General features: G+C 50.4%; 1 protein-coding gene across 2 annotated transcripts in view; it reads left to right on the forward strand.

The window, feature by feature from the left end:
* Positions 1-24,116, forward strand: part of PTPRT (protein tyrosine phosphatase receptor type T) — a 785,959-nt gene that overhangs the window by 747,878 nt on the left and 13,965 nt on the right. For both annotated transcript variants that reach the window (XM_068565244.1, XM_068565245.1), the window contains exons 21-25: positions 2,134-2,288; positions 5,717-5,852; positions 8,254-8,403; positions 9,918-10,091; positions 13,558-13,689. In XM_068565244.1, coding sequence (XP_068421345.1) covers positions 2,134-2,288; positions 5,717-5,852; positions 8,254-8,403; positions 9,918-10,091; positions 13,558-13,689 — 747 coding nt within the window. The remainder of the gene's footprint in view (positions 1-2,133; positions 2,289-5,716; positions 5,853-8,253; positions 8,404-9,917; positions 10,092-13,557; positions 13,690-24,116) is intronic.

Genomic DNA, 24,116 nt, shown 5'->3' on the forward strand with positions numbered 1-24,116 from the left:
TGTGTTGAGGAAGAACCCAGGGGAGAAGGGGGTGAGGGAGGCAAGACAGGGCGGGGAAGGAGCTGAGCAAGGATGTGGCCTGGTCCCACAGGGAGATCTGGGGCACGAGTTACACCACAGAGTTGGACCCATCTTGAGGCAAAGGATTCTTTGGCACATCCATGAGAGTAACCCATTATCCTGGTTTGCCCAGGACCACCCTGGCTTTAGCACTGAAAATCCCATGTCCTGGGAAACCCCTCAGCCCCGGGCAAACTGACAAAGTCGGTTGGTCACTGAATGCCAGCTGCCCATCCCCTGCTCCCAAAGGAGGGGGTTCCTGTCCAGCTGAGAGCAACTCTCTGAAGAAGAGGTAATTGTTAGCTGTCCACAGCCAAGGTCAGGGGAGCTCGGGATGGGTGCACTGGCCCAGGAAAGGGGACCTGGCGCCCTCTGCACAGCCCACCAACACACCCCCCCCAAATCCTTCCTCCACGTAGCAGCTAGTGTGATCCTCCCAAAGTGCCCGTCTGGTGATGCATTTCCTCTTCTGTGCAACCATCTGAACAGCCTCCCTGTAGCTCCCCGATGACTCTGGGATAAAACCCAAAGGCCTTAAAGTGGGATACAAAGCCTTGCAGCATCCAGTACCCGCCCAGCCTCCCATCCCACAACCCCCCCAACCCCCGGCCCCGCCCCGCTATCCGTCATTGCCTGTCTTCCACTCTTCTCTGGAATTGCCCTGGGCTGTTTGTGATTCTTTTCACTACTGTGCTAAGTCCTGTCCCCAGGCCTTTGCCCCAGCTGCCTCTCTGCCGAGGAATCCCTCCATCCTTCCACTGGGTAATACTTAGCCTCAGTGTATCATACGATTAGGAGGACAGACTGTGGAGCCAGACAGCTAGGCTTTAGATTGCAACTTTACAACTTACTAGTTGTGTGACCTTGGGCATGTTCCTTAGCCTTGCTGAGCCTCACTTTCCTCACCCCTAAAATGGAGATGATAATATGAGGATTGATATGGGATTAAATGAATTAATACATTGAAGAAGTCAGCAGAGTGACAGGCACATAGTCGATGCTTAATAAACGTTAGCTATTATTTTCATTATTAATGTGTTTCAAGACTCAGGTCAGGCATCCCCTCCTTCAGGAAGCCTTCTCTGATTTCTCCTCTCCCTAATGGGATTAGCTGACACTCCTTTATGCACTTTAATGGAATTAAAGGTCCACTTAGGGGCCTGCCTCCCCCACTAGACCATGAGCTGTTCCAGGGACAGGGACTTGGCTTTTATTTCCACCTTCCTAGTGCCTACCACAAGGCTAGGCACAGGTAACCCTCGGTGAATATCTTTTAACTGAAAAAATGAACCATCAACTCTTCCTATTCAGCGCCTCTACTATCTGCAGGAGATTGCTAGGTAGAGAAGGGTAGGTAGGGGCAGTGCGTAAGCAAAGGCTCAGAGGCATAACCTGACCATAGACTAGTCAAGCACCGCCATTTGGCCTGGAGCATGTCTATGTGAAGGGTGCAGGGAGGGGAAGGGGAACGATGGGAGCTCCAGGCCCCACCACCCCCATCAGTCAGAGAAGCTCTGCTTTTGTTTGTTTCATATTTTATCATTCTAAATAAGAATCTAATTAATAAAGAAGTCTGCCTTTTTAATTTTGAACGTCACGGAGAGTATCATAGACCAGACTGGAGAACTGAAGGACACCAGTCCTCAATCAATGAAAGGCCTTGTATTCCCCTGGAAACAACTTGAACTTGGAGCTGAAGTCTAACATTCTTCTGAATCTGTTCTGCTGAATATAAGTCCTATAAAACACTTATCAAAAGAGGGTCCCCTGGGCAAACAGCGTGAATGTTATAAGCCCCCTTGGGAATTCAGCGTGTATGTTAGCACAGTAAAGGCTCTGAGAGGTCCTGCAGTAGAGCCATCAGTTTCACTTTATTTACTTCCGAAGTTCCCAGATGTAAGAGATGCAGAATCACTCTGCGCAGTAACACCTGTTAACCCTTTGAGGGCCTTGCCCTCCCTGACAGCAGGGAAGCTGGACCCTCAGTGCTCATGGCCTCGTGGCTCCCCATGGGTGCTGGGCAGGGTGGCTGGCGTCAGCAGCTGGAGGAACAGAGGGCCGTTCTCTCCTCAGAAAGGCTACCATGAGATCCGGGAGCTCCGCCTCTTCCACTTCACCAGCTGGCCCGACCACGGCGTCCCCTGCTATGCCACCGGCCTCCTCGGCTTTGTCCGCCAGGTCAAGTTCCTCAATCCCCCAGAAGCTGGGCCCATAGTGGTCCACTGCAGGTAAGTGAAAGGCCCCGCCCTAAACAAGGAGGCCTTTGCAGCTCTTCTCTCCCTCGGTGAGGGGGGTACTCTCTTGTCCAGTGGACTTTATTCTTTGCCTGTGTCCCCTCTTCCCAGCCCTTTCTGACGAGACCAGGGTCCTAAGTCTAACAACAATAATAGTAATAGTAGCAGTAGCAGTTGTTATTATTGCTGTTGCCCTGAAACAGTAAAGACCCTGAGGACGTGGGCTTGGCACTGACAGCGTCTGCTACACATGCACTTCACCCACATTACTTCATTTACTTCTCACCCAACCTTGAGAGGTGGCCATTATTGTCATTCCCAATTTACAGATGAGAAAACCGAGGCGCTAAGAAGGTAGATACTTTGCCTGGGTCACACAGGTGTGAAATGGCAGAGCCAGGATATCTAGCATGATTTTCTCCAGACGCTCGCCCTCAGCTCCTTGGCATGGCGGCAGGCTGCCCCCGTGGAAGTGTGCTTCTCTTCATTTCTGTTATTTTAAAAATCAATTGCTGGCCTGCAGGGTCCTTTGTAGAGAGTAAATGGACAGTGTCAGGTTTTACCTTATTATGGAGAAGGGATATTTTCAGCTCTGACCCAGAAAGTCAAAGATGGGCACATCTTGGAATCCTCCTAAACGGAGATGAAGTATCATGTCAAGGGCATTAGGAATTGGAGGAGGGCGGATGTCCAGACCTGAAGGCTAACTAGCATGCTCGCTTCCTCCCTCCCAGCGCCTCTCTTTTCCAATGTGACCTTGGGCCCGGTCCATCTTTTCAGATCCCGCATGCTCTTAACTGCATGCAGGTTATCTCTGCCCTGGCAGTGTCCACATCAGGCAAGGTCTTGAGCCAAGTCAAGGAGAGGCACCATAAGCTGTAGGTGTCTCAGAGCCACCCCTTTCTCACACAGCGGAATCCATTTACCTTCGCCACAAGAGCGAGGTGTGAATTAGAAACCCCATTTCACAGATGAGTCCATTGAAGATTAGGAGGTCATACTGATCACCCCGTGGGCTCTCTAAGCATTCCGCATATAGTCTCTGCTTTACATCTCATGACAATTCGAGGACAATAAAATGTTCACCCCAAGTCCCATATCCCAAAGAGCAGCCAGAGCAGGGGTAAGGAAGAAAGGGAGATAATGGCAAGCATTTATCAGGCCCTCCTTGCATGATGCCGCGATGTCTGTGTCTCCATACCAAGTCACCCTGACACAGCTGAGCAGAGTGGTACCCACTCCTGAGGCTGTCCTGAAGAGTAAATGGGTTGGCCAACATATGCTAGGTACCTAAGAGAATTCCAGACATATAGTAAGCACTTAAAAATATTAGATACTATTCTCTGCCTCTCGATGCTGTCCCCCTCCCCAGACTGTTAATCCTTCAGGACAGGAACCATGTCTGACTTATCTTCACATCCCCACTCCTGAGCCCAGCATCTAGTGCTAAATAAATATCTGGTGACTACAAGTAGAAAACATAATAAATGGCTATGTAACCAGGCACAGGGCTAAGCAATTTATGCGCACTGTGCTTTTTCAGCATAATTTCATGCAATTCACGTGTATTGTGCTATTAATGCTATTGTCATCAGCCTCATTGTATGGAAGAGGGTATTGAAACCCAGAGAGATTGAGTCATTCACCCAAGGTCACACAGCTAGTAAGTGGTCGAGCCAGGGTTTGATCCCAGGGGTCTGACCCCAAATAGCATGTGCTTAATTGCTCTGTGGGGCTGAAATAAACGGATCAATCCTCCCAAGAACCCTGTAGGGAAGAGTGTCATGTGTGAGAAAACTGAGGCTCACAGATACCAGGCAGCTTGTCCACTAGTGGTGGATCCAAGATTCAAAATCAAGTCGGGCTGCTTCTTTCTCCTAAAACAGGTCGAGGATGAGACTTGGGAGAAGATGTGGACGAGTGGCTCTTTGGGTTTCCTCCTAGACCCCGAGGCCCAGCCTGCTTGGGGGTCCCTTCTGGGGGTTTTGATTTGCGGAGGAGGCATTCTGGGGCAAGTACAAGGCAGATTTTACTCAATTCAAACCATGAAATTTTACCAAGGACAAAGACTTGCCAGATCATGGAGGATGGATTTCCAAGGGTTTACTCTCCAGACCATTGTGGGTGTCGGTTGGTCCACTGGCCTGTGCTCCTTGGATTTACGGTCATTCAATATTGCTTTCTTTCCTGGTCCATCGCCCTTCCTCTTTTCGTCTCCTTTTATTTGCGCATTGTCAAGCAAAGACACTCGTTTCCATGAGGGAAATGAAATGTGAAAACGCAGTGGAGATGGGCCTCCTGGCAGTCTGGCCTTCACTTCCAAAACTATATGCATTTAAAGCAAACGCCCTATTTGTCTCTCGTTCAGTGCTATGATTTTCGAACCCGCTGATCTGGGAAGGTCTGGCCGTGGCCCATGGGGTCTCATTGAGTTCTTTTGCTATTTTGTACTTGGCCTGAGATTTTCCGAAAGGAAGCCACCAGTGGTCAGAATCGAGTATGTATCAGGGGCCTTGATTCTGGAGCCGGGTCTCGGGACTGTCGGCTGCTCTGGTTTACTGATACTGCTGCCTCCTGATCCTGGAAAAGCAGGTGCACGTGGAGCCAAACCCAAGGCTTTGGACACGGTGCTCAGGACTCTCTGTGAGTCCGTTGGGACCGCTCAGAGGAGCTGGTTTCTGCCGTCTCAGTTACCTCCTCTGATCTCTCTTGTCTCTCCCTCCTTGCTTCCATCCCTCAGCCCGTTCACTGAAGAAGACAGAAGGAAGGGAGAGATGGAGGGAGGGAAGTGGGGTGGGGAAGACATGTTTCTAGGCATTTCCAGTGTGCCCGGCATATGTAGATGGATTATCTTTATCCATCAGATGAGGAAACTGCATGCATCCGTGTTGGCTAAGCGTGCGTTATCTTATTAAGAGAGGAAGTGTAGGAGCACAAGCTCTGGAGCCAGACTGCCTGGGGAAAAGTCCCAGCTCCACCACTTGCCAGCTGTGTGACCTTGGGCAAGGTCAGCACTCCGTGCCTCAGTTTTCTCACTGTGTAATAGGGTGAGAAGCTTCCTAACAACCTCATAAGAGAATTAATAGGTCACACTGCAGAAGCAGTTAGAACAATGTCTGGAACTTTGTCACGGCTAAATAAGCGTTCGTTAAATGAGTACAACAAAAATAAGCCAGTCCTGATAAAATAGCCCCCAAAGGCAAGCATTACTCTCCCATTTTACAGAAGAGAGGACTGAGGTTCTAAGTTTAGTCACTTGCTCAGGATCTCCTGGCAGCACTGGGGTTCAGCCCGTTCTGTCTGACCTCTGCAGTGTACTGCCTCTCTGCAGGGTCCTCGGGGACAGGGCTGAATGGGAGGGGCCTCCCCAGGGCCGCTCCCGCCCCAGGGTCCCTAACATGGACCACCGTCCTCTCTTCCAGTGCTGGTGCCGGGAGGACCGGCTGCTTCATCGCCATCGACACCATGCTTGACATGGCCGAGAACGAAGGGGTGGTGGACATCTTCAACTGCGTGCGTGAGCTCCGGGCCCAGAGGGTCAACCTGGTGCAGACGGAGGTGAGTCCTGGGATGTCAGTTGACCAGCCACCTGCAGCCCTGGCCAAGGAGGAGCATGGTGGAACGGAAAGGCCCGCGGGTGGAGGCACCCTACAGAAAGAGGCCTGGGCGTGGGAGAAATGGGAGGGAATGGATACATGGCTTGCTGTGGTGAGATCATCGTAGAAGCTAGGATACCCCTGCCAACCCTGAGGTCCCCCAGTGTAAGGACTCCTACCAGGGAGGAATGGTGCTGTGTGCCCCATCTCTCAGGGCATCTAAGCAGCAACTGAGTGGCAACTTTCAGGTATTCTTTGAATGGTGTCCTTGCCTTGGGTGAAGGAGAAGAGAGAGATAGGGAAGGATTGGCATTGACTGAATGCCTACTGTGTGCCAGGCATCGCTTCAGGCACTGCAGGAATGGCTTACTCAGTGAAGTTATTGAGTTCCTGAGCTAGGCGCAGGGGATTCCAAGAGAGATAACTCATAACTCCTGGCCTCAAGTGAGAAGCAGACCTCCAGGCACCGCTCTGTCCAGTTGGAGAGCCCAAGATCCGAGGGACATGGGAGGGGTTCATCTTTATTGTTGAGCACCTACTATGTGCCAGGCATCACTCCAGATCTTTTGTATTCAGGGTATTGTTTCTACTCCTTACAACAACCCTTTGGGGTAGCTCCTGTTAGTACCCCCATTTTACAGATGAAGAAACTGAGAAATGGTGTCCCCAAAGCCTTATAGAGCCCGACAGTGGTAGAACTTGGGTCCATGTGACCCCACGTCCCACGTGCTTTCCCCTGAACCACACTGTCTCACGAGGAAGACTTTTCTGCCTCTCCTACGCCTGGAAGCCATGGTTTGCTGCTCCTATAATGAGCCCATCTTCTGGTTCTAGTGAGGCTGTAGGTGCCCAGGCAGCAGAGCTGGGGCAGATAAAGAGCTGCATCCATCATCAACCCTGCAAAGAGAAATCACCCATGGCTTTGGGCCTGGCCAGTCACTGCGGGCTCTGCAGGCAGTTCCCTCACTTGCAGGCTCACACACCTAGGACCCTGCTTCAGGCTCCAAGCCAACGCCCACAGGCCGGTCTGCAGGCTTCTTGGTGAGGCTGCTAAAGCCGAGAGGCTGCTTTGTCTCTTCCTGGGTCCATGCATGTGGCAGGCAGGCTCACTGCCTGGCGTTACACACATCGTGGGCCTTGCTATCTGGTGGGGGAGATAGACGTTCAAATAGATCACCACGATGCCTCTAGATAAACTTTTTTTTTTTTAATAAATTTATTTATTTATTTATTTATTTATTTTTGGCTGTGTTGGGTCTTCGTTTCTGTGCGAGGGCTTTCTCCAGTTGCGGCGAGCGGGGGCCACTCCTCATCGCGGTGCGCGGGCCTCTCACTGTCGCCGCCTCTCTTGTTGCGGAACACAGGCTCCAGACACGCAGGCTCAGTAGTTGTGGCTCACGGGCCCAGCCACTCCGCGGCATGCGGGATCCTCCCAGACCAGGGCTCGAACCCGTGTCCCCTGCATTGGCAGGCAGATTCTCAACCGCTGCACCACCAGGGAAGCCCTAGATAAACACTTTATATAAAGAGATGGGCCAAGTTCTGCAGGCGAATAGTTGCTCAACAAACGTTTGTTAATGCTGGAACAGCAGCGACTCCTGCCTGGTGGATTTGGAGAAGACTCTCCCAAGGGAATGAGACACTGAAGGCGTAGAGAAGGGGGGGGATGGTGTCCAGGACGAGAGCGGCGGGTGCAAAGGGCTGGGATGGCAGATGGGGTGATACATGCTTCAGGAGCAGAGCCTGAGACAAGGAGTTGAGGGCAAGTGGTTTCCTTGGTTGGAACAAATGGTTGTGTCCCAAGACACACTGGTTGGCAAGTGGGGAAATGAGAGAGGGGACGGCAGGAGATCAAGCCTGTCGACACTGTGAAAGTATTTTACAAGCTGTTGGACACAGTTTCCCACCCGAGAGAGGGAAGGTAGGCATTTATCCCCAGGTCTCCATCTGGCATTGCTTTGAGGCCTCCTTCCCACGGCATTAACTCTTTGGCCCTGCTGGGGAAAAAGGCCCTCAGCCTGAATCTCGGGCATTTGCAGTAAGCAGCCTTCAGCAGTGAGAGGCGAAAGCTGACGGGGCCATGGGCAGGACATCACGGGCACCTGCTCCCACATGGCCAGCAGTTTCTAATTTTTATCAGTGACTTTGCTGTTCAGTCCTACACAGGGAGCAAAACTCAGCACAGCTCAGGCAGTCACCAGGAAACACGGCAACTCGGCCCTTCGGGTTACAGGATAGAAAGCAGTGATTCTGCAAAATGAATCAAGCCCATCCTTCATAGCCACAGGCTGAAATGTGGACGAGAAACTCCCGGGCCACCCTGCTCACCCAGTACCCTGTTCCCTCTCCCCTCGGCTTTGCAGGAGCAGTATGTGTTTGTGCACGACGCCATCCTGGAAGCGTGTCTCTGCGGCAACACGGCCATCCCGGTATGCGAGTTCCGCTCGCTCTACTACAATATCAGCAGGCTGGACCCCCAGACCAACTCCAGCCAAATCAAAGACGAATTTCAGGTACGAGCACATCCCAGGCTCCATGACCCAGCCAACTTCAGTGCCACTGAACACAGTCCTGGGGCTTTCCTTGCAAGAGTGGCTATGTATATATCCTTCCAGTGTCTGCAGCTCCAGACAGCTGAGAAGGAATCCCAGAACATGAAATGCACACCATGAGCAACCGCTCACCAATCAGTGACTGCTGACACTTGCTTTTTTTAACTATGAACATGTTTTGGAACCGAGGTCTTATTTAGTTCTAGTCTAGGTTGTATGTGGAGACAAGTTTATAGACACAGGTGTGAATTTCAAGCTCCTCGATCCCTGGAGGGACTCAGGTCTTCTCAATATTTCTGTACAATTGGAGTGTGTCCTAGATCCTCACAATTCAAGGTGGGGTCTCGAGACCAGCAGCATTGGCTCCACCTGGGAGCTTGTTAGAAGTGCAGAATCTTGGGTCCCACCGGACCTACTGAATGAGCGCCTGTGATTTAACAGTATCTCCGGGTGATTTCAATGCACATTCAACTCCGAGAAGCATCATCTGAGGGCACAGCTCAGGCAGAACAGATCTGCCCCCTTGGAGCCCATGTAGCCAGAGTGGTGGCAGCTTTGGTCTGGAGGCCTGGACTTGAATCACTGAGTGAGGCAAAACCAGAGTCCAGCCCATTGTCCTGAGGTCAGTGCCAGGGTCATATTTTGGGCAACAGGAGCTGTGAACAGGCAGGAGGAAGCACAGAAGCTTCAGGTCCAGAAGGGCCAATGCAGGTCCGTGGTTCCACGGGCAGATACCCCAGCCAGGTCAGTGCCTTAGTCCTCCTTCAAACAAATAGACTTTGTTGATTCAGAGTAGAGACCAAGGGCTGAATGGGGGAAGGATGGAGGACACGGACCCCTGGTGGTTGCACGTAGCATCTAGTCTGTTGGCTGGGGCAGTTCAGCTCTAGCCCCACACTTGCAAGACTTCCTCTGCAGCACACAAGCCCTGAATATTTCAGACATACTAGAGCTTGCTCTCTGGGGGTCTCTCACTCCTCCTGGGCGTCTCATCCAAGCGTCCTTCCTTCCATTCTCAAACAGCTTTCTCTCTGAGAGGCATGCTGGTAAAATCATTTCTCTCATTCCATGGCACCTCACGTGATATTTAAAAGTCATTAGGGATTCCCTGCCCCCACTCCCCACCTTATGACCTCCTGGCTGGCCCACCGTTTCGTGCAGGATGGCGGAGAGGAGTAACTCAGCTCAAATGATTGGCAGGTGTTCAGAGCCTGTGTCTGAGCCCGCGTGAGTGTGTGCCGTCCCTGCAGCCTTGGCCCTGTGGTGGTGTCCTGCAGCCCCTGGCAGAGGCTCTCAGCCCCCAGGGCCTGGAGCAGCCAGCAGGAGATGACAGAACATCACCATGGAAGAGAACAGTCCTGGGGAAAGGACTGCAGGGGCAGGCTTGGAGGATGAAGGGAGTGTGAACATTGCTGCCTCCTCTGTTCAGGGCAACCATCTAAGCAGTACCTGCCTATCTGCCCTTGACCCCGTAGACCCTCAACATCGTGACTCCTCGTGTCCGGCCCGAGGACTGCAGCATCGGTCTCCTGCCCCGGAACCATGACAAGAATCGGAGCATGGATGTCCTGCCTCTGGACCGCTGCCTGCCCTTCCTCATCTCGGTGGATGGAGAATCCAGCAACTACATCAATGCAGCACTGATGGATGTAAGTGGAGCCCTGCCAAGAAAAGCTCCTGGCTGGCATTCCAGGGAAAAGCTTCTTCCCAAGGGGGAGGGGGCTGGAGCCCAGGGCCTTGACATCCCCCTGCCCAAGCCAGCCTCTCCTTCTGATCTTTTTGACCCACAAGACCTTTCTCCCCCTGAAGGCTCTGATCCAGACCTATATGCAAGCTGTGCTTTTAGCTCTTTTGCTCCCATAAAGGTCTGAAAGAATAAACCAAAAGCTTAAAGTGGGTCCCCTGACACCACAGTGAGGCTACAGGCCTGACCAGTCCCCCTTCCTGCTATGTACAGAGCTGACTCTCAGCCTTAAGTTCAGTTCAGGAAACATTCTACATGCCAGCCATGTTCCTACTATTGTCTTAGGGGCACTGTCTCCTGCTTTCTCAGCATCAAGTCCAAGAAGTACACGCCTACCTTGACCTGGTTTGGGATTAGGGGGTCATGTTCCTACCCCCGTGGGCCCGTGCTCCTGACTTGTGTGCTCCTTCCCTGGGCCACCCAGCTACTCCCGGCTGTCATCACTCCACTTCCAGGATGTGAGATGTTTGCCGCTGGAAGGAACCGTGCATCATGCAGTCTCATCCATGCACTTTCCAGCAAAGGAAACTGAGGCCAGAGAAAGAGACTCGCTCAGAGATACCCAGAGAGCTAGTGGCAAGCTGGACCCTTGGACTCCTGGCTCATACTCTAGAATTTATTCCTTGAGCCTCCCCTCAGTTTGCTTGATTCAGTAAGATGCAGACATCTTTCCTCCCAAGACTCGGGACCAAGAACACCATTGCTTGACTGGGGAAGAGCGCTTCCAGGTCCCTCTCCCCACCTATGCCTGAAGTCAAGTCCATCCAGCCCACATGAACCTCCCATCTTACCTGGAACAGGAAGGAACATGGGGTACTGTCTGCTGGGGTCAAGGCCAACTACCTCTCTGACCACTAATCCTCTTGAAATTTATCCCCAAGCATCCTAAGTGTTTGTAAGAGGCAGAGGGGTGACAGGAAGTCAGTGCCTATCTCAGCTCTGTGGGCGCCTGCCCTGGCCTCTGCCCACAGGGTGCCCAAGTCCTCCATGGAAACCCTGGCTCTGGGTCCGGAAGCAGGGAGTCTTGTCCTGTCAGGTCAAATAGCTGGATGTGGAGGGAAGACTGCAGGCTTTAGCTTGGAGTCTTCCAGGGTCAACGTATGCGTGTATGTGTGCGTGTGTGTGTATGTGTGCATGCGTGCGCACACACGTGTGTGGTGAGAGATGGGGCCTGGGGGTGCACCCACACTTCCAAGTTCCTCCCAGCGTTGTCTCCCCGTTGTCCCAACTCCCCCTCCTTTCCTTCCTCATCCAAGGATCAAACACGCTCCTGGCCTCTGCTTAGTATATTAGATGCTGCCTGGAGTCAAATGCCTCCTGCCAAGCTCTGATGCGGATTGTATTCTCTTTGTCCACAGGGCATTTCTCCTGTGAGCCATCACTGGGGTCTTTGCCTTTCTTATTAAAAAAAAAAAAGTCCTTATCTGTATTCCAGCTCGGTTTGGGCATTATCTGGTAACCATGGCAGCTTTGCTCCTAGCAGAAAAATATGAAGTCCTCTGGGTTAATTTTTAATGTTTCCCTTGGTTTATAAAGGATGATGTTATCCATGAAATGGATTGCCAACTGATCCCTGAAACCCGGCAGGAGCACGGATCTCGAACATATTTTCAGATAAGGCTTTGTCAGGTATGCTGGCCTAATAGAGCATTTATCACAGAGACAGGGAAAATGGAAAGAAAACTAACATTCACTGAGTGTTGGGCAGCATGTCGGATCCTGAACATAGACTATCTCATTGTGCATTTGGATATGATTATTCCCGTTTTCTGGCTGAGGTACTGAGGGTCAGAGAATTTCCATGACTGTCTCCAGGTCAACTCGCTCAGAAAGGGTGGAGCCAGGGTCTGAACCCCAAGTCTTTTGACTCTTAAAGCCTAGATTTTTTTCCATGTCTGGAAATGTCTGCAGACCAGCTTCTGCCACTAGAGTTTGGCTTTTGGGGGGAACTCAACATTCTGTTCTCCTAGATTCTTCCTCTGACCATTCCACTGGCAGGAGAAGACCCTTCGAAGACAAGACCCCCTAGTGCATCTGTGGCATCCACGGTTGCAAGGCATTTTCTTTGCCATCAGGACACCAAGAGATAAAAGAACAACGGCAGGTGCTTTAAGTATTCTATTTGGCAGAGTCTTTTGCCAGAGACTTTTCCTGGTTTGAATGGGCAAACTCTTCTTCCCTCCCCATCCTCCTGCTACCCTGTGACTCTACTGGAAACAGGCATGAACAATCACTCAAGAAAACTTGTTGAGAATATGAGTTATTTCTCAGGTTTTACAAAACACTAATGAACCGCGGAGATGCTCCCCAATCTTTCCAAATACCTTCTCACAGGGACTGTAATAAATAGCACCCAGTTGAAGCTTCAGATGTAGTCCAGACTCACACAGGCCATTTTCTCTGGGCCTCAGTTCCCCACCTGTAACATGGGACTGAGTTTACTCAGTTGTTTGCTGGACTTGTACTGGGCGTCTAGTGTGCCGGCCATGATGCTAGTGCCAAGGATGAAGAACCAAGTCAGGGATGGTCCCGCCCTGCCAGCGGGCTCACAGCTGGGTTCTTGCTTGCTGCTCTTTTCACGTGCATATCTTTTCAGTCTGTACCACAGCCATCCCTTTGGAGTTATGAATCCCATCTTCCAGTTGAAGAACCTGAGATTTGGAGAGATAACTTTCCAGTGCTCAGCACTGATTTAAAAAAAGTCACTCTATAAATGTGCTTGAATGAATGAATGATTGGGTGGATAGATGGATGGATGGATGGATGAATGACTTATAACGTACAACTGGCAAAGCTGGGTTTGAACCCAGGTCTGCCTGACTCTAAGACCTGAGCACTTTCACTGCCCCATTGGCTCACAGGACACAGTGCCCACCTTCTGCCAGACCAGCTCAGCCTGCATTCCAGCCTTGGGGCAGGAGTGAACCTCTTGTACTATAAGCCCCTTCAGGAGGCTCTCTGCCTCGGGCTGAGCCAGCCCCTCCTCCAGCATTGTGGGCACAGGGACACAAAATATCCCTTTTATCCCAAGAGATGCCTTGGCCAGCAGAGCAGCAAATCTGCATCCAGAATCTTTCATTTCATATTGTAATGATGATTATTTGCCGAGCTCCAAGACATAAATAATTTATTGGATAATCCCCATCCGAGTGACACCTTCCTAATGAAATGTCTTAGTCTGGAGGAGAATGAGTTCATTATGAGAAGGTCCCCTTTGCCACCAGGGCACCCCGAGATAAGGACGGGCAGTCGCTTTGTGTAATCTATTTGGCAGACTCGGGGGGGCCTCTGGCAGCCATCCGGGCCTCATCACCATCAGAACATCGCTGATGGGTGTATATTTCATGAAGCCTCTGTCGTTCTTTTGTCAGAGCCACAAGCAGCCTGCCGCTTTCGTGGTCACACAACACCCTCTACCCAACACCGTGGCGGACTTCTGGAGGCTGGTGTTCGATTATAACTGCTCCTCTGTGGTGATGCTGAATGAGCTGGACGCTGCCCAGGTAGGAGGAGGCCCGGCCCAGCCCTAGGTGCTCAGGTGTGTTCGGGCAGCCGTGCCCAAGAGCTGGAGGGACAGCCCTCTGCTGCCTCTGCCCAGCCCAGCTGCCCTCTGGTGGGCACTGTCTGCCAGTGAGCACCAAGCCAAGCCCATCCAGCTTCGAGCTGAGGCCAGGGAGTCCCCTGCCAGGCCCTGCCACCCGCCGGCCCTCGCAGTTCCAGCAATGACTCCCCCTGTCTGTGGGCTTTATCCAGCACCCGCACTGCCCAGGGCCAGAGTCTGTTGTTCCATCCCCCAGACGCTGGTTAGGGTATTGCTCCTAATCATGCAGAGCTCACAGACAAGGCTCCTTCCCCAGCTCTGAGCATCTCCAGCCGTGCAGCATAGCCTGATACCCAGCCACGCGCAACCACTCTCCCCCCTCTGTGATGCAGCCAGACTAACAGAGCCTGGGGCTTCAACCACTGACCCTTTGCCCACCGATCACCCCGCCGAGGCCTGGCTTTATCACCGGTGACCCTAGCCTGATACCCGGCCATGCTCAACCACTCTCCCCACTCTGTGATGCAGCCAGACTAACAGAGCCTGGGGCTTCAACCATTGACCCTTTGCCCACTGATCACCCCGCCGAGGCCTGGCTTTATCGCAGGTGACCCTTGTGTCCCAGCAGGCTCCATGCCTTAGCTCCTCTGCATGTGACAGTTCCAAGCATCGTGTGCCTACAGCACATCCCCATAGCCAGGTCACGGGACACGTGTCATGGGACAGCTTCTGGGGCTCACACCCCCGTGGCAGGGCAGCCGTTCCTGGGTGGAGGCAGTGATGATGGCCTTGTAGGGTTTTGGAAAGCCATCCTGTCACAATCTCGAAGGAAACCCAGAGTAACTCAGAGGATTCCCTTGTGAGCGGTGGCCTTGGGCAGGCCTTGTGTGGGAAGAAAAAAAATGGATGTGAGCTGTAGTCTCAGCCCTCCAGGAGCCCACAGTTCTGCTACAGAGACAGATGAGCAAGTTGTCCCCACCTCGTGTGGCAGCACTGTAATAGAGGTCAGCTGCAAAGTGCTGTGCTGGCCGGGAACGGAGAGCAATTACTTCTGCCCAGAGGGTGAGGGAAGACTTCAGAAAGGTGACTTTGGCCTGGAAGAAGGCAGCAGAAATCTGGCGCATGGGGGCTGACGTCACTGGGTAAGTCTCTCCAGGCAGAGGGAACAGCAGGGGCAAAGGCCCGCGGGGGTCACTGTGTCGGCTCGTCTGCAGGACAGCTTCGGTGGCAGTGGGGCTGGGGGGATGTCAGGAGGAGAAAAGGGTGGGGATGCTGGACGATACAGCCGGGCCAGCTTGCAGAGGGCCGCCCGTGCCGGGCTAAGGGGTTTGGGTCTTGGCCCGCACTATGGTAAATATCAGACTTTTTTACTCATGGAAGCAACAGAATCCTTTCTGAGAATGAAAGCTTTCGTGCAAGCCCAACCTTTGAAACAGTGAAGCAGGAGGTGGGGTCGGGAGCTCCACCCACACTTGTCTTTGGGCTCCTCCTGGTGCCCCTTCCTGGGAGAGTCAGCCGCTCTGGGCACTTTGGCGGAACCCCTGGTGTTCTAGGAGCGCAGGTAGAAAGACCTTGCTGTGCAGGGAGGAGAGACACTGCAGAGCTGAAGTGGGGGTGTGGCAGAGTCAGAACTCCTGATAGGAAGCTGGGTCTGGGGAAGAATCTGGAAACAGGAGATGGGGGAAGGAGAGGGTTGCAAATGTGCAGAAGATAAAGGGAGGGGTCTGAACTGAGGAGGTGGCCGGGAGGCAGGAGAATTAGGGTTGGATGTGAAGATATTACCAGAGTTGAGGTCCACAGGTTTAGGGAGCAGTTGGATGTGGGAGGTGAATGAGAAGAAGTCATGGATGGTGACAGGGGTTCTAGTGTGGATAGTCAGGCATCTGGGATGCGACTGGCCCAGGTGGGGAAGGCAGGGGAGGAGTGGGAGAGGCAGCAGGACGTTCGGGAAGGCAAGGAGGGGAGCAGACCACAGCTGACCCCTGAACAAAGCGGGAGTTAGGGGCGCCAGTCATCCATGCAGTCAAAAATTCGCTTATAATCTGTAGTCGGCCCTCCATGTACGGGGCACCTCTGTGTACGAGGCTATTCCGTATTCGCGGTTACTCCATATCCACGGTTCCCCCATATCCGCAATTCTGTGTCCCACGGATTCAACCAACCGCAGATCCTGTAGTACTATATTATTTACTATTGAAAAAAATCTGCATATAAATGGACCCGCACAGTTGAGACCCGTGTTGTTCAAGGGTCAACAGTTAGTAGGGCAGGGGTCCCCAACCCTCTGGCCACGGACCAGTTTCGGTCCTTGGCCTGCTAGGAACCAGGCCGCACAGCAGGAGGTGAGCGGCAGGCAGGCCAGCGAGCAAAGCTTCATCTGCCGTTCCGAATCGCTCCCCATCCCCCCCCACCCCCATCGCTCGCATCACTGCCTGAACCATCCCCCCCTCCCGGGTCCCTGGAAAAACTGTCTTCCACAAAACCGGTCCCTGGTGCCAAAAAGGTTGGGGACCACTGTAGTAGGGGACAAAATTGAGGGCAACTTGGGATGTGCATGTAGGAGTCGTTCAGGAGAGCGTCTGTTCATTCATTCAGTCCACATTTGTTGAGTAGCCGCTATTTGCCAGAAGCTATTCTAGGTGCTTGGAAATGCATCAGTTAACATGACAGAAAGCAAAACAGCAAATTCTCATGTTTTATGGAACTTCTATTCTCAAGCAGGAGAGAAATAAACAGCAAACACTCTGTAATGGACTTAATTATATGTTAAAGGTGACAAGTGTATGGAAAAAGAAAAATAAGAGGGCAGGGCTGGAAGGCTGGTTTGGGGCACAGGCTGCACCTGTAATTGAGTGATGAAGGTGGGCTTCATTGAGAAGGTCGTATCTGAACGCAGATTTGGAGGAGGTGCAAGAATGCACCACGTGACCATCTCAGGGAAGAGCATCCCAGGCAGGGGCATGACCCACATCAGGGATTTATGGTGGTGGAACGGACGGAGGCCATTGCCACTGGAGCAAAGCCAGTGTGGACAGCAGCAGAAGGTGTGACACAGAGACACAGCAGGGCCAGGTCATACGGGCCTTGGGGATCATAGGAAGAACTTGTGATTTTACTCTGAGAGAAATGAGGAGCCATTGACAGGTCTTGAGCAGAGGAGTGACTTGAAAAAGTAATTGGACTTTTTTCTTTAAAGCCTCCCTCTGGCTACTGTGTGGAGAACAGACTGTTGGTGCGGGAAGGGGGAGGGTTGTTGCTAAGAGCAGAAGCAGAGAGGACAGAGAGGAGGCCCCTGCAGTAATCCAGGTGACAGGTGATGGTGGCTTGAGCCTAGGTGGAAGCAGTGGAGTGGATTCTGGGTATATCCTGAAGGTAGACCCAACAAAATATCCTGCCAGACTGAATAGGGAATGTGAGAGAAAAAGGAGGAAGCAAGGATGACTCCAAGGTTTACGGCCTGAACAGTGGACGGTTAGAATCTGAGATAAGCATGAAATGTAACAGATTCCCATAAAACAGAGACCCCTGCAGAGTTCCAAAGTCAGAAGGCATCACCACCCCATCCCTTTGCCTGAAAAAGTAAAACAGTGAACTCTGGTCCATGAGCCCATGAGTGAAGCAGAGCCCTTTTTCCAACATCCCTTTTTGCAAAACCGGAGCTCAGGCACAGAGGAGGAGTTTCAAAGAGCCTCACTTTGGGACACATAAAGTAGCAAGGGTCAAGGTCACTGGCTGTAGCTCCCCCTTCAAGGGTGGCTCTTGGGTGAATGAAGATCTTTCAGCTCCAGATGTTGGTGCAGTCTTTGAGAGTTGACTCTCTAAACGCAAGAACACCAGGCTCAGAAGTGCCCTGAGGTTGGCTGCCATATGCAGCTGGCAAGCATCCCCTGAAATCAGCAGATGAATAGAGCACTTATTGATATAAATATCATCACCACAACAGCTGGGCGCCTTGCGAAAATAAACAATGACACAGCGTGAGCATCAGAAAAGCCGCCCTCAGCACCTGGAGGGGTGGCGCTTTGAAGTGGCATCAGCACTTGTCTGCCAGCCTGCCCATGCTGAGGCAGCCCACGACTTTGGCCAGTCCAGCAACACAGACAGGTCTGCCATAGGTCCTGAGTATTGTTAGATTGCTCCCAAGAGGACCAATGCCACATCCTGTGGTTTGACTGGGGACCAACCGGTAAGGGCTTGTGTTGGTGACTACCTGTAATTTGTAGCAAAGTAAGCTTGTGCAGAGGATGAAAGATCTCCAGGTGCTTTATTTTCTTGCACTGCTGCCCAAATCTGTCTGCTTCTGCTCAGAATCCTATACCACGTCATTCAATCAGCCATCCCCAGCCATGGGTATTTTTCCATTCTCCACAGTGGCTGCTGTTCAAAGACAGTTATGAGCAGTGGGGGGCTCAAGATAAAGACTCCCAAAGCAATTTCATTGACCTTAGAGATTTTTTTAAGCTCTTTGGGACTCCGAAGGGCTGTGGTCAGATTAGCGGGGCAAAATCCTAACCACAACATCCAGCGAATGACACTGTGGTTTCTGATGGGCACATCAGGGAGAACCTCTTCAACTACACCCAATAGCATTGACAAGATCTCTTCCATCTTTGTGGGCTCTATGATTAGACCGGAGTCCATGGGGACCAGACAGCAGAGATAAGCCCTCTTCTTGGTCAGGCCACACCCATATCTTGTTTAGAATCCTCTATGCCCACCATGGGGTGGGTCTGTGTGGTAGACAGAATCTTGGCCCCCCAAAGATGTCCACATCCTAATCCCTAAATCTATGAAGGTATGAATGGTAAGTGGGAATTTGCAGATGTGATGAAGTTCAGGATCTTGAGATATGTAGATTGTCCTGGGTTATCCAGGTGGCCCTGCTGTTAGAGTCTTTATAAGAGGGAGGCTGGAGGATGAGAGTCAGGAACAGATCATGTGACAGTGGAAGCAGAAATTGGAGTGATGGGGCCACAAGTCAAGAAATGCTGGCAGCTTCTAAAACTGGAAAAGACGAGGAATGGCCTCTCCCCTAGAGACTCCAGAAAGGAACACAGACAGATCAGCTGACACTTTGATTTTAACCCCTGAAGCCTCATTTCAGATTTCTAACCTCCAGGTAAGAAATCTGTGTGGTTTTAAGCCACTGCGTTCGTGGCAATTTGCTACAGCAGTTCCAAGAAGCTAAGACAGGCAGCAAAAATGAAAACAGAAATTCAGACCTAGAAGTGTAGGAGTTAGAGCCCACGCAGAGTGTGAGACTGAAATCCTGGGGAAAGCCAGAAGCAGCCTGGGGTACTGGACCGGAAAGTGGCTTGAGCTGGAGAAATCCATGTCTGAATCAGTGTCCAACAGGAGCCGTGAGGGCGCAGGCTGGGGAGAGGCAAGGAGAAGGCAGATGGCCACCTCACCAGTGGCAAGAGGCATGCTGAGCCAGAGGGAGGTCTTTTAAAGGTCAAGGAGCACGCTTTCTGGGCCACATTCAATCACGCATTCAGCAACACACATTTACTGAGAACCTACCGTGTGCCAGGCACAAACCTAGACACAGCAAAGCACAAAAGAGGCACAAAAAAATCCCCAAACCCCATGGAGCAGGTGTTCTAGGGAAGTAATATCCACCTCCTAGACTCTCTTTGGCGTCAGACAGGCTGGAAACATCTTTAGCTGGAACCATCGCACCAGGACCCTGAAGCTGCGGGGAGAAGCTGAGCAGGAAGCAGAAGGGATGGGAGAACCGGGTCCAGGCAGCGTGTCATGTTGCCCCAAGCGCTGCGGGCAGGCAGCACCGGAGGAACCAGCAGGGGATGACCACCACAGCCCCACCCGGCCTGGAGTCAGGTTTGGGGGTCAACGAGACCTGGCCTCATTTCTGTTGTTTCCATAGAATAAGTGCTGGGGCTTTAGCATTCCTTGAATATTCTACTCATTTATGATATTGGCTCTGCTTGGAAGATCCCCTGAGCTTCTCAGTATTTTACTTGTCTCTAATTCTAGGCAGTACACTTTACCTTGCTTACATCTTAGAGATTTTATAAACTTAAGTGTTCTCCAAACACCTTTCAATATTTCCCATGTCTTCCCTCCAAAGACTTGCCACTTTGAAAGCCTTTATTTCCCAAACCGTATTGACTAATTAATAATGTATAACGGTCTCAATGCATTTCTGATCTGCAGGCATAGACAGAGCTAAAACAATGGGGTGCTTTAAAGCCAGAGACTCGGTGTCCACCACTCAGGACAACGGTGTGATCCCCTTTGGCTTTTGCAGACCTTGGAGATAGCTCGTTGGCTTCTCCTGCCAACTTTATGGACGCCACTGTGGAAACCACCGGTCTGGCCCAGGTCCACTTCCTCTCATTTTGCAGGTCAGGAAGCTGAGGCCCAGGCAGGCTTTGTGCAAAGTCCCACAGCCACCCCTGACCCAGGCCCAGGGCCCCCTGCCAGGGATAGTGAAGACTTCCGCCGCCGTTTACACAGCAGGATTTCCAGGGCCCCCGTGCCTGATAAGCAATGGCTTGCTGGTACCTGGGTATATGGAGCAGGAAGGAATGTTGCTTACTTTAAAACAAACAAGAGCCCCAGTTCTGAACTCCCGCCGTGGAAAGTCTGAGAGTTCAGGCGATGCAAAGCCAAGTGAAAAGGTGAGGGAGGTGAGGGCCAAGAACATGCCTTCCCACGGAGCTTCTGGAAGTGAGAGAGGCAAGCTTGTCATCCTCCCAGGAAGAAAGCGGGGGCGATGTTTCAGAGATGTCTTTTCTTGTCATTGTGCCTGGAAGGCAAATAGCAAGCACTGATATCCCCGTTTTTATCTTGGCTTGTGAAAACACAGCCTAACGTGCTAGCGAAATACACGGGATGCCCAAGTCTGTGTTTCCGCATTGCAAGGGGTCGTGTTTCTGTCTCAGCCCCCACTGGAACAGTAGAATAAGGAGTTTGGGGTCAAGAGACCTGAGTTCAAGTTCTAGCCTTGCCACTTACTTGCTGCGTTGCCTTAAGCCAGTTTCCTACCTTGTCAAAGTCTGTTATCATCTATGAAGTTCGTATAACTCAGATGCCAGCCAAGTTCACTCTATCTTTGAAGATTTAAATAAAATAGGCTCTGTTTCCTGTCCCCCTTCCTGTGGGAAATTCCACTGTCCACCCCCAAGATTTCTGGGAATTCCAAGGGGGGTCCTGTATTCATGTCCACTTCCAAGTTCCGGCTCAGGCTTTACTGGAGGCAACATGGGGTTCATATCCCAGCAACGTCCGTGGCTGAAGGTGGAACGTCGCACGTCCCGGTTCTTAAACCCCACCTGTCTCCTCACACCTGGCGGCTGGCAGCACGTCTTCTCCCCCCACCCTGTTGCCCAAACCACTTTCTTCCTTCCTCCCCTATTCTTCCACCCCTCCCCCAAAAGCTGTTCCATTCTTAAGCTGCATAATTCATCTGTCTCTTTATTACCTCCTTCCAAAACCTGCCCTGAGCCTTTGCCTTCCGCCCACCCTACTTCCTCTGTAGATATTTTCCTAAACTCCCACCCTTCCTTCCCGGAAACAGACTCTGATGTACCTAAGAGTGAGTTTCCACCCACTACATGGAATTGCAGTATCACCTCGTGGGACGATGGATAGGTGAATGGAGAATGGATGGGCAAATGTGCTTTTGATTATGGTCCACGTGCCTCTCTCTCTCTCTCTCCCTGGCTTCACGCCCTCCTCTTCCCCTACAGTCTGTCTTCCTTACCTGGCCACAGTGTCAAAGCCAATGATATGTTTTGGGCTCTTTATGGAAGTCTATTTAAATGAATTTTGTCATCACTGATCTGAATTTTAAAACCAATTCAAGTAACTCTTATATTTTTCTCTTAAAAATACTAATTCACTTCACCTTTAAGTGGCCTGGGATTGATGCCCTCCTATGGATCACAGGGACCTTGATAAGTAGAGTCCTTCATCTCTAGAAGCTATATTACTGGGCTTTTCCATTTTATCAAAGTATTTTTTTAATTAACAAAAGGCATAACTAAGGTGCACTGAAATTGCTTTAGAATTGTTTATTCCAAAAATAGGCCCATATGCTAGTTTTCATTTAACTCATCAGAGCGTGTTTATTTCAGCGACTAACAAGCTTTCTGATTCCATCAGCAAGAAAATGATGTCTAACAGGGAGGCAGCCTTGGTGTTTGTTAGATTTCATGTGTGAACGTGCACCCCCGAAGGACATCTTTCTGTGGCCCAAGCAGCAGTGGAGATCACTAGGTGGAATAATGCACGGCAGCTGTTGCAGGGCTGTCCACACAGGCTTCATGACTTCCGCTTGGTTTAACTTGTTCTGACAATAAATAGCAAAAGCCCCTCTGCTTTTCCAGGAGAAGCATGGCCGTTTCTAAATCAGCAGCAGCAGCTGCAGTGGCTTCCCTCCCCGGCCCCCCAGGTGTGGTCATCAGCCCGGCCGTGTGCATCTGCAGTGGCGAGGCCCTCCCTATGGGCAGGAAACACCACCCCTCCTAGACGGATGGGTAAGAAAGGGAGGAGAAGCAGAGCACTAGGATATAAGGTAGGAAAAGGCTGGGCTATAGGCTAAAGGATTGGAATCTATCGTGGAGACAACTACTGCCAAAGTTTCCCAGCTAAGGAAGAAAGTAACAATGTTACATTGAGTGTATGTGTGGCCCCAGGTCAGCTGGGTCCTTGTGGTTTTAGACCGCCAAGTGGACTTCCTTGAACCCCCTATTTCCAGGGCCTTAAGAAACCATAAACTCCTCTCCCCAAGATTTCTATAACCGTTTGTTTATCTTTTTAAATTTATTTTAAATTTTTAAATTTTTAATATAATTTTTAAAGGTTACTTTCCATTTACAGTTATTATAAAATATTGGCTAGATTCCCTGTGTTGTACAGTACATCCTGGAGCCTATCTTACACCCAATAGTTTGTGCCTGCCACTCCCCCACCCCTTGATTACCCCTCCCCCTCCACTGGTAACCAGTAGTTTGTTCTCTATATATGTCTGCTTCTTTTTTGTTATATTCACTAGTTTATTGTGTTTTTTAGATCCCATATGTAAGTGATATCATACAATATTTGTCTTTGTCTGACTTATTTCATTTAGTACACTGCCCTCCAAGTCCAGCCATGTTGCTCCAAAGGCAAAATTTCATTCTTTTTCATAACTGAGTAGTATTCCATTGTGTATATATACAACATTTTCTTTATCCATTCATCTGTTGGTGGTCACTTAGGTTGCTTTCATATCTTGACAATTGTAAATAATGCTGCTGTGAACATTGGGGTGCAAGTATCTTTTTGAATTAGTGCTTCGGGGTTTTTTTGGATATATACTCAGGAGTAGAATTGCTGGGTCATATGGTAGTTCTATTTTTAATTTTTTGAGAAACCTCCATACTGTTTTCCACAGTGGCAGCACCAATTTACATTCCCACCAACAGTGTACAAGGGTTCCCTTTTCTCCACATCCTTGCCAATATTTATTATTTGTGTTCTTTTTGATGATGGCCATTCTGACAGGTATGAGGTGATATCTCCTTGTGGTTTTGATTTGCATTTCCCTGATGATTAGCTATGTTGAGAATCTTTTCATATGCTTATTGGGCATCTGCAGTTCCTCTTTGGAAAAATGTCTATTCAGCAGAATTTTTCAATCAGCAGAATTTAAAAATTTGAGTTGTATGAGCTGTTTATATATGTTGGATATTAATCCCTTATTAGTCATATCATTTGCAATGATATTCTCCCATTCAGTAGGTTGTCTTTTCATTTTGTCGGTGGTTTCCTTTGTTGTGCAAAAGCTTTTAAGTTTAATTAGGTCCCATTTATTTATTTTTGCTTTTGTTTCCTTTACTTTAGGAGATGGATCCAAAAAAATATTGCTGTGACTTATGTCAGAGAGTGTTCTGCCTATGTTTTCCTCCAGGAGTTTTATAGTACCTGGTCTTACATTTAGATCTTCAATCCATTTTGAGTTTATTTTTGTGTATGGTGTTAGAGAATGCTCTAATTTCATTCTTTTACATGTGCTGTCCAGTTTTCCCAGCACTACTTATTGAAGAGACTGTCTTTTCTGCATTGTATATTCTTGCCTCCTTTGTTGTAGATTAATTGACCATAAGTGCATGGGTTTATTTCTGGGCTTTCTATCCTGTTCCATTGACCTATGGTTCTGTTTTTATGCCAGTACCATACTGTTTTGATTACTGTAGCACTGTAGTAGAGTCTGAAGTCAGGGAGCATGATTCCTCCAGCTCCATTCTTCTTTCTCAAGATTGTTTTGGCTCTTCAGGGTCTTTTATGTTTCCATACAAATTTTTAAATTATTTGTTCTAGTTCTGTGAAAAATGCCATTGGTATTTTGCTAGAGAGTGCATTGAGTCTGTAGATTGCCTT

This window comes from Eschrichtius robustus, chromosome 16, assembly GCF_028021215.1.
Source record: "Eschrichtius robustus isolate mEscRob2 chromosome 16, mEscRob2.pri, whole genome shotgun sequence".
NCBI lineage: Eukaryota > Metazoa > Chordata > Mammalia > Artiodactyla > Eschrichtiidae > Eschrichtius > Eschrichtius robustus.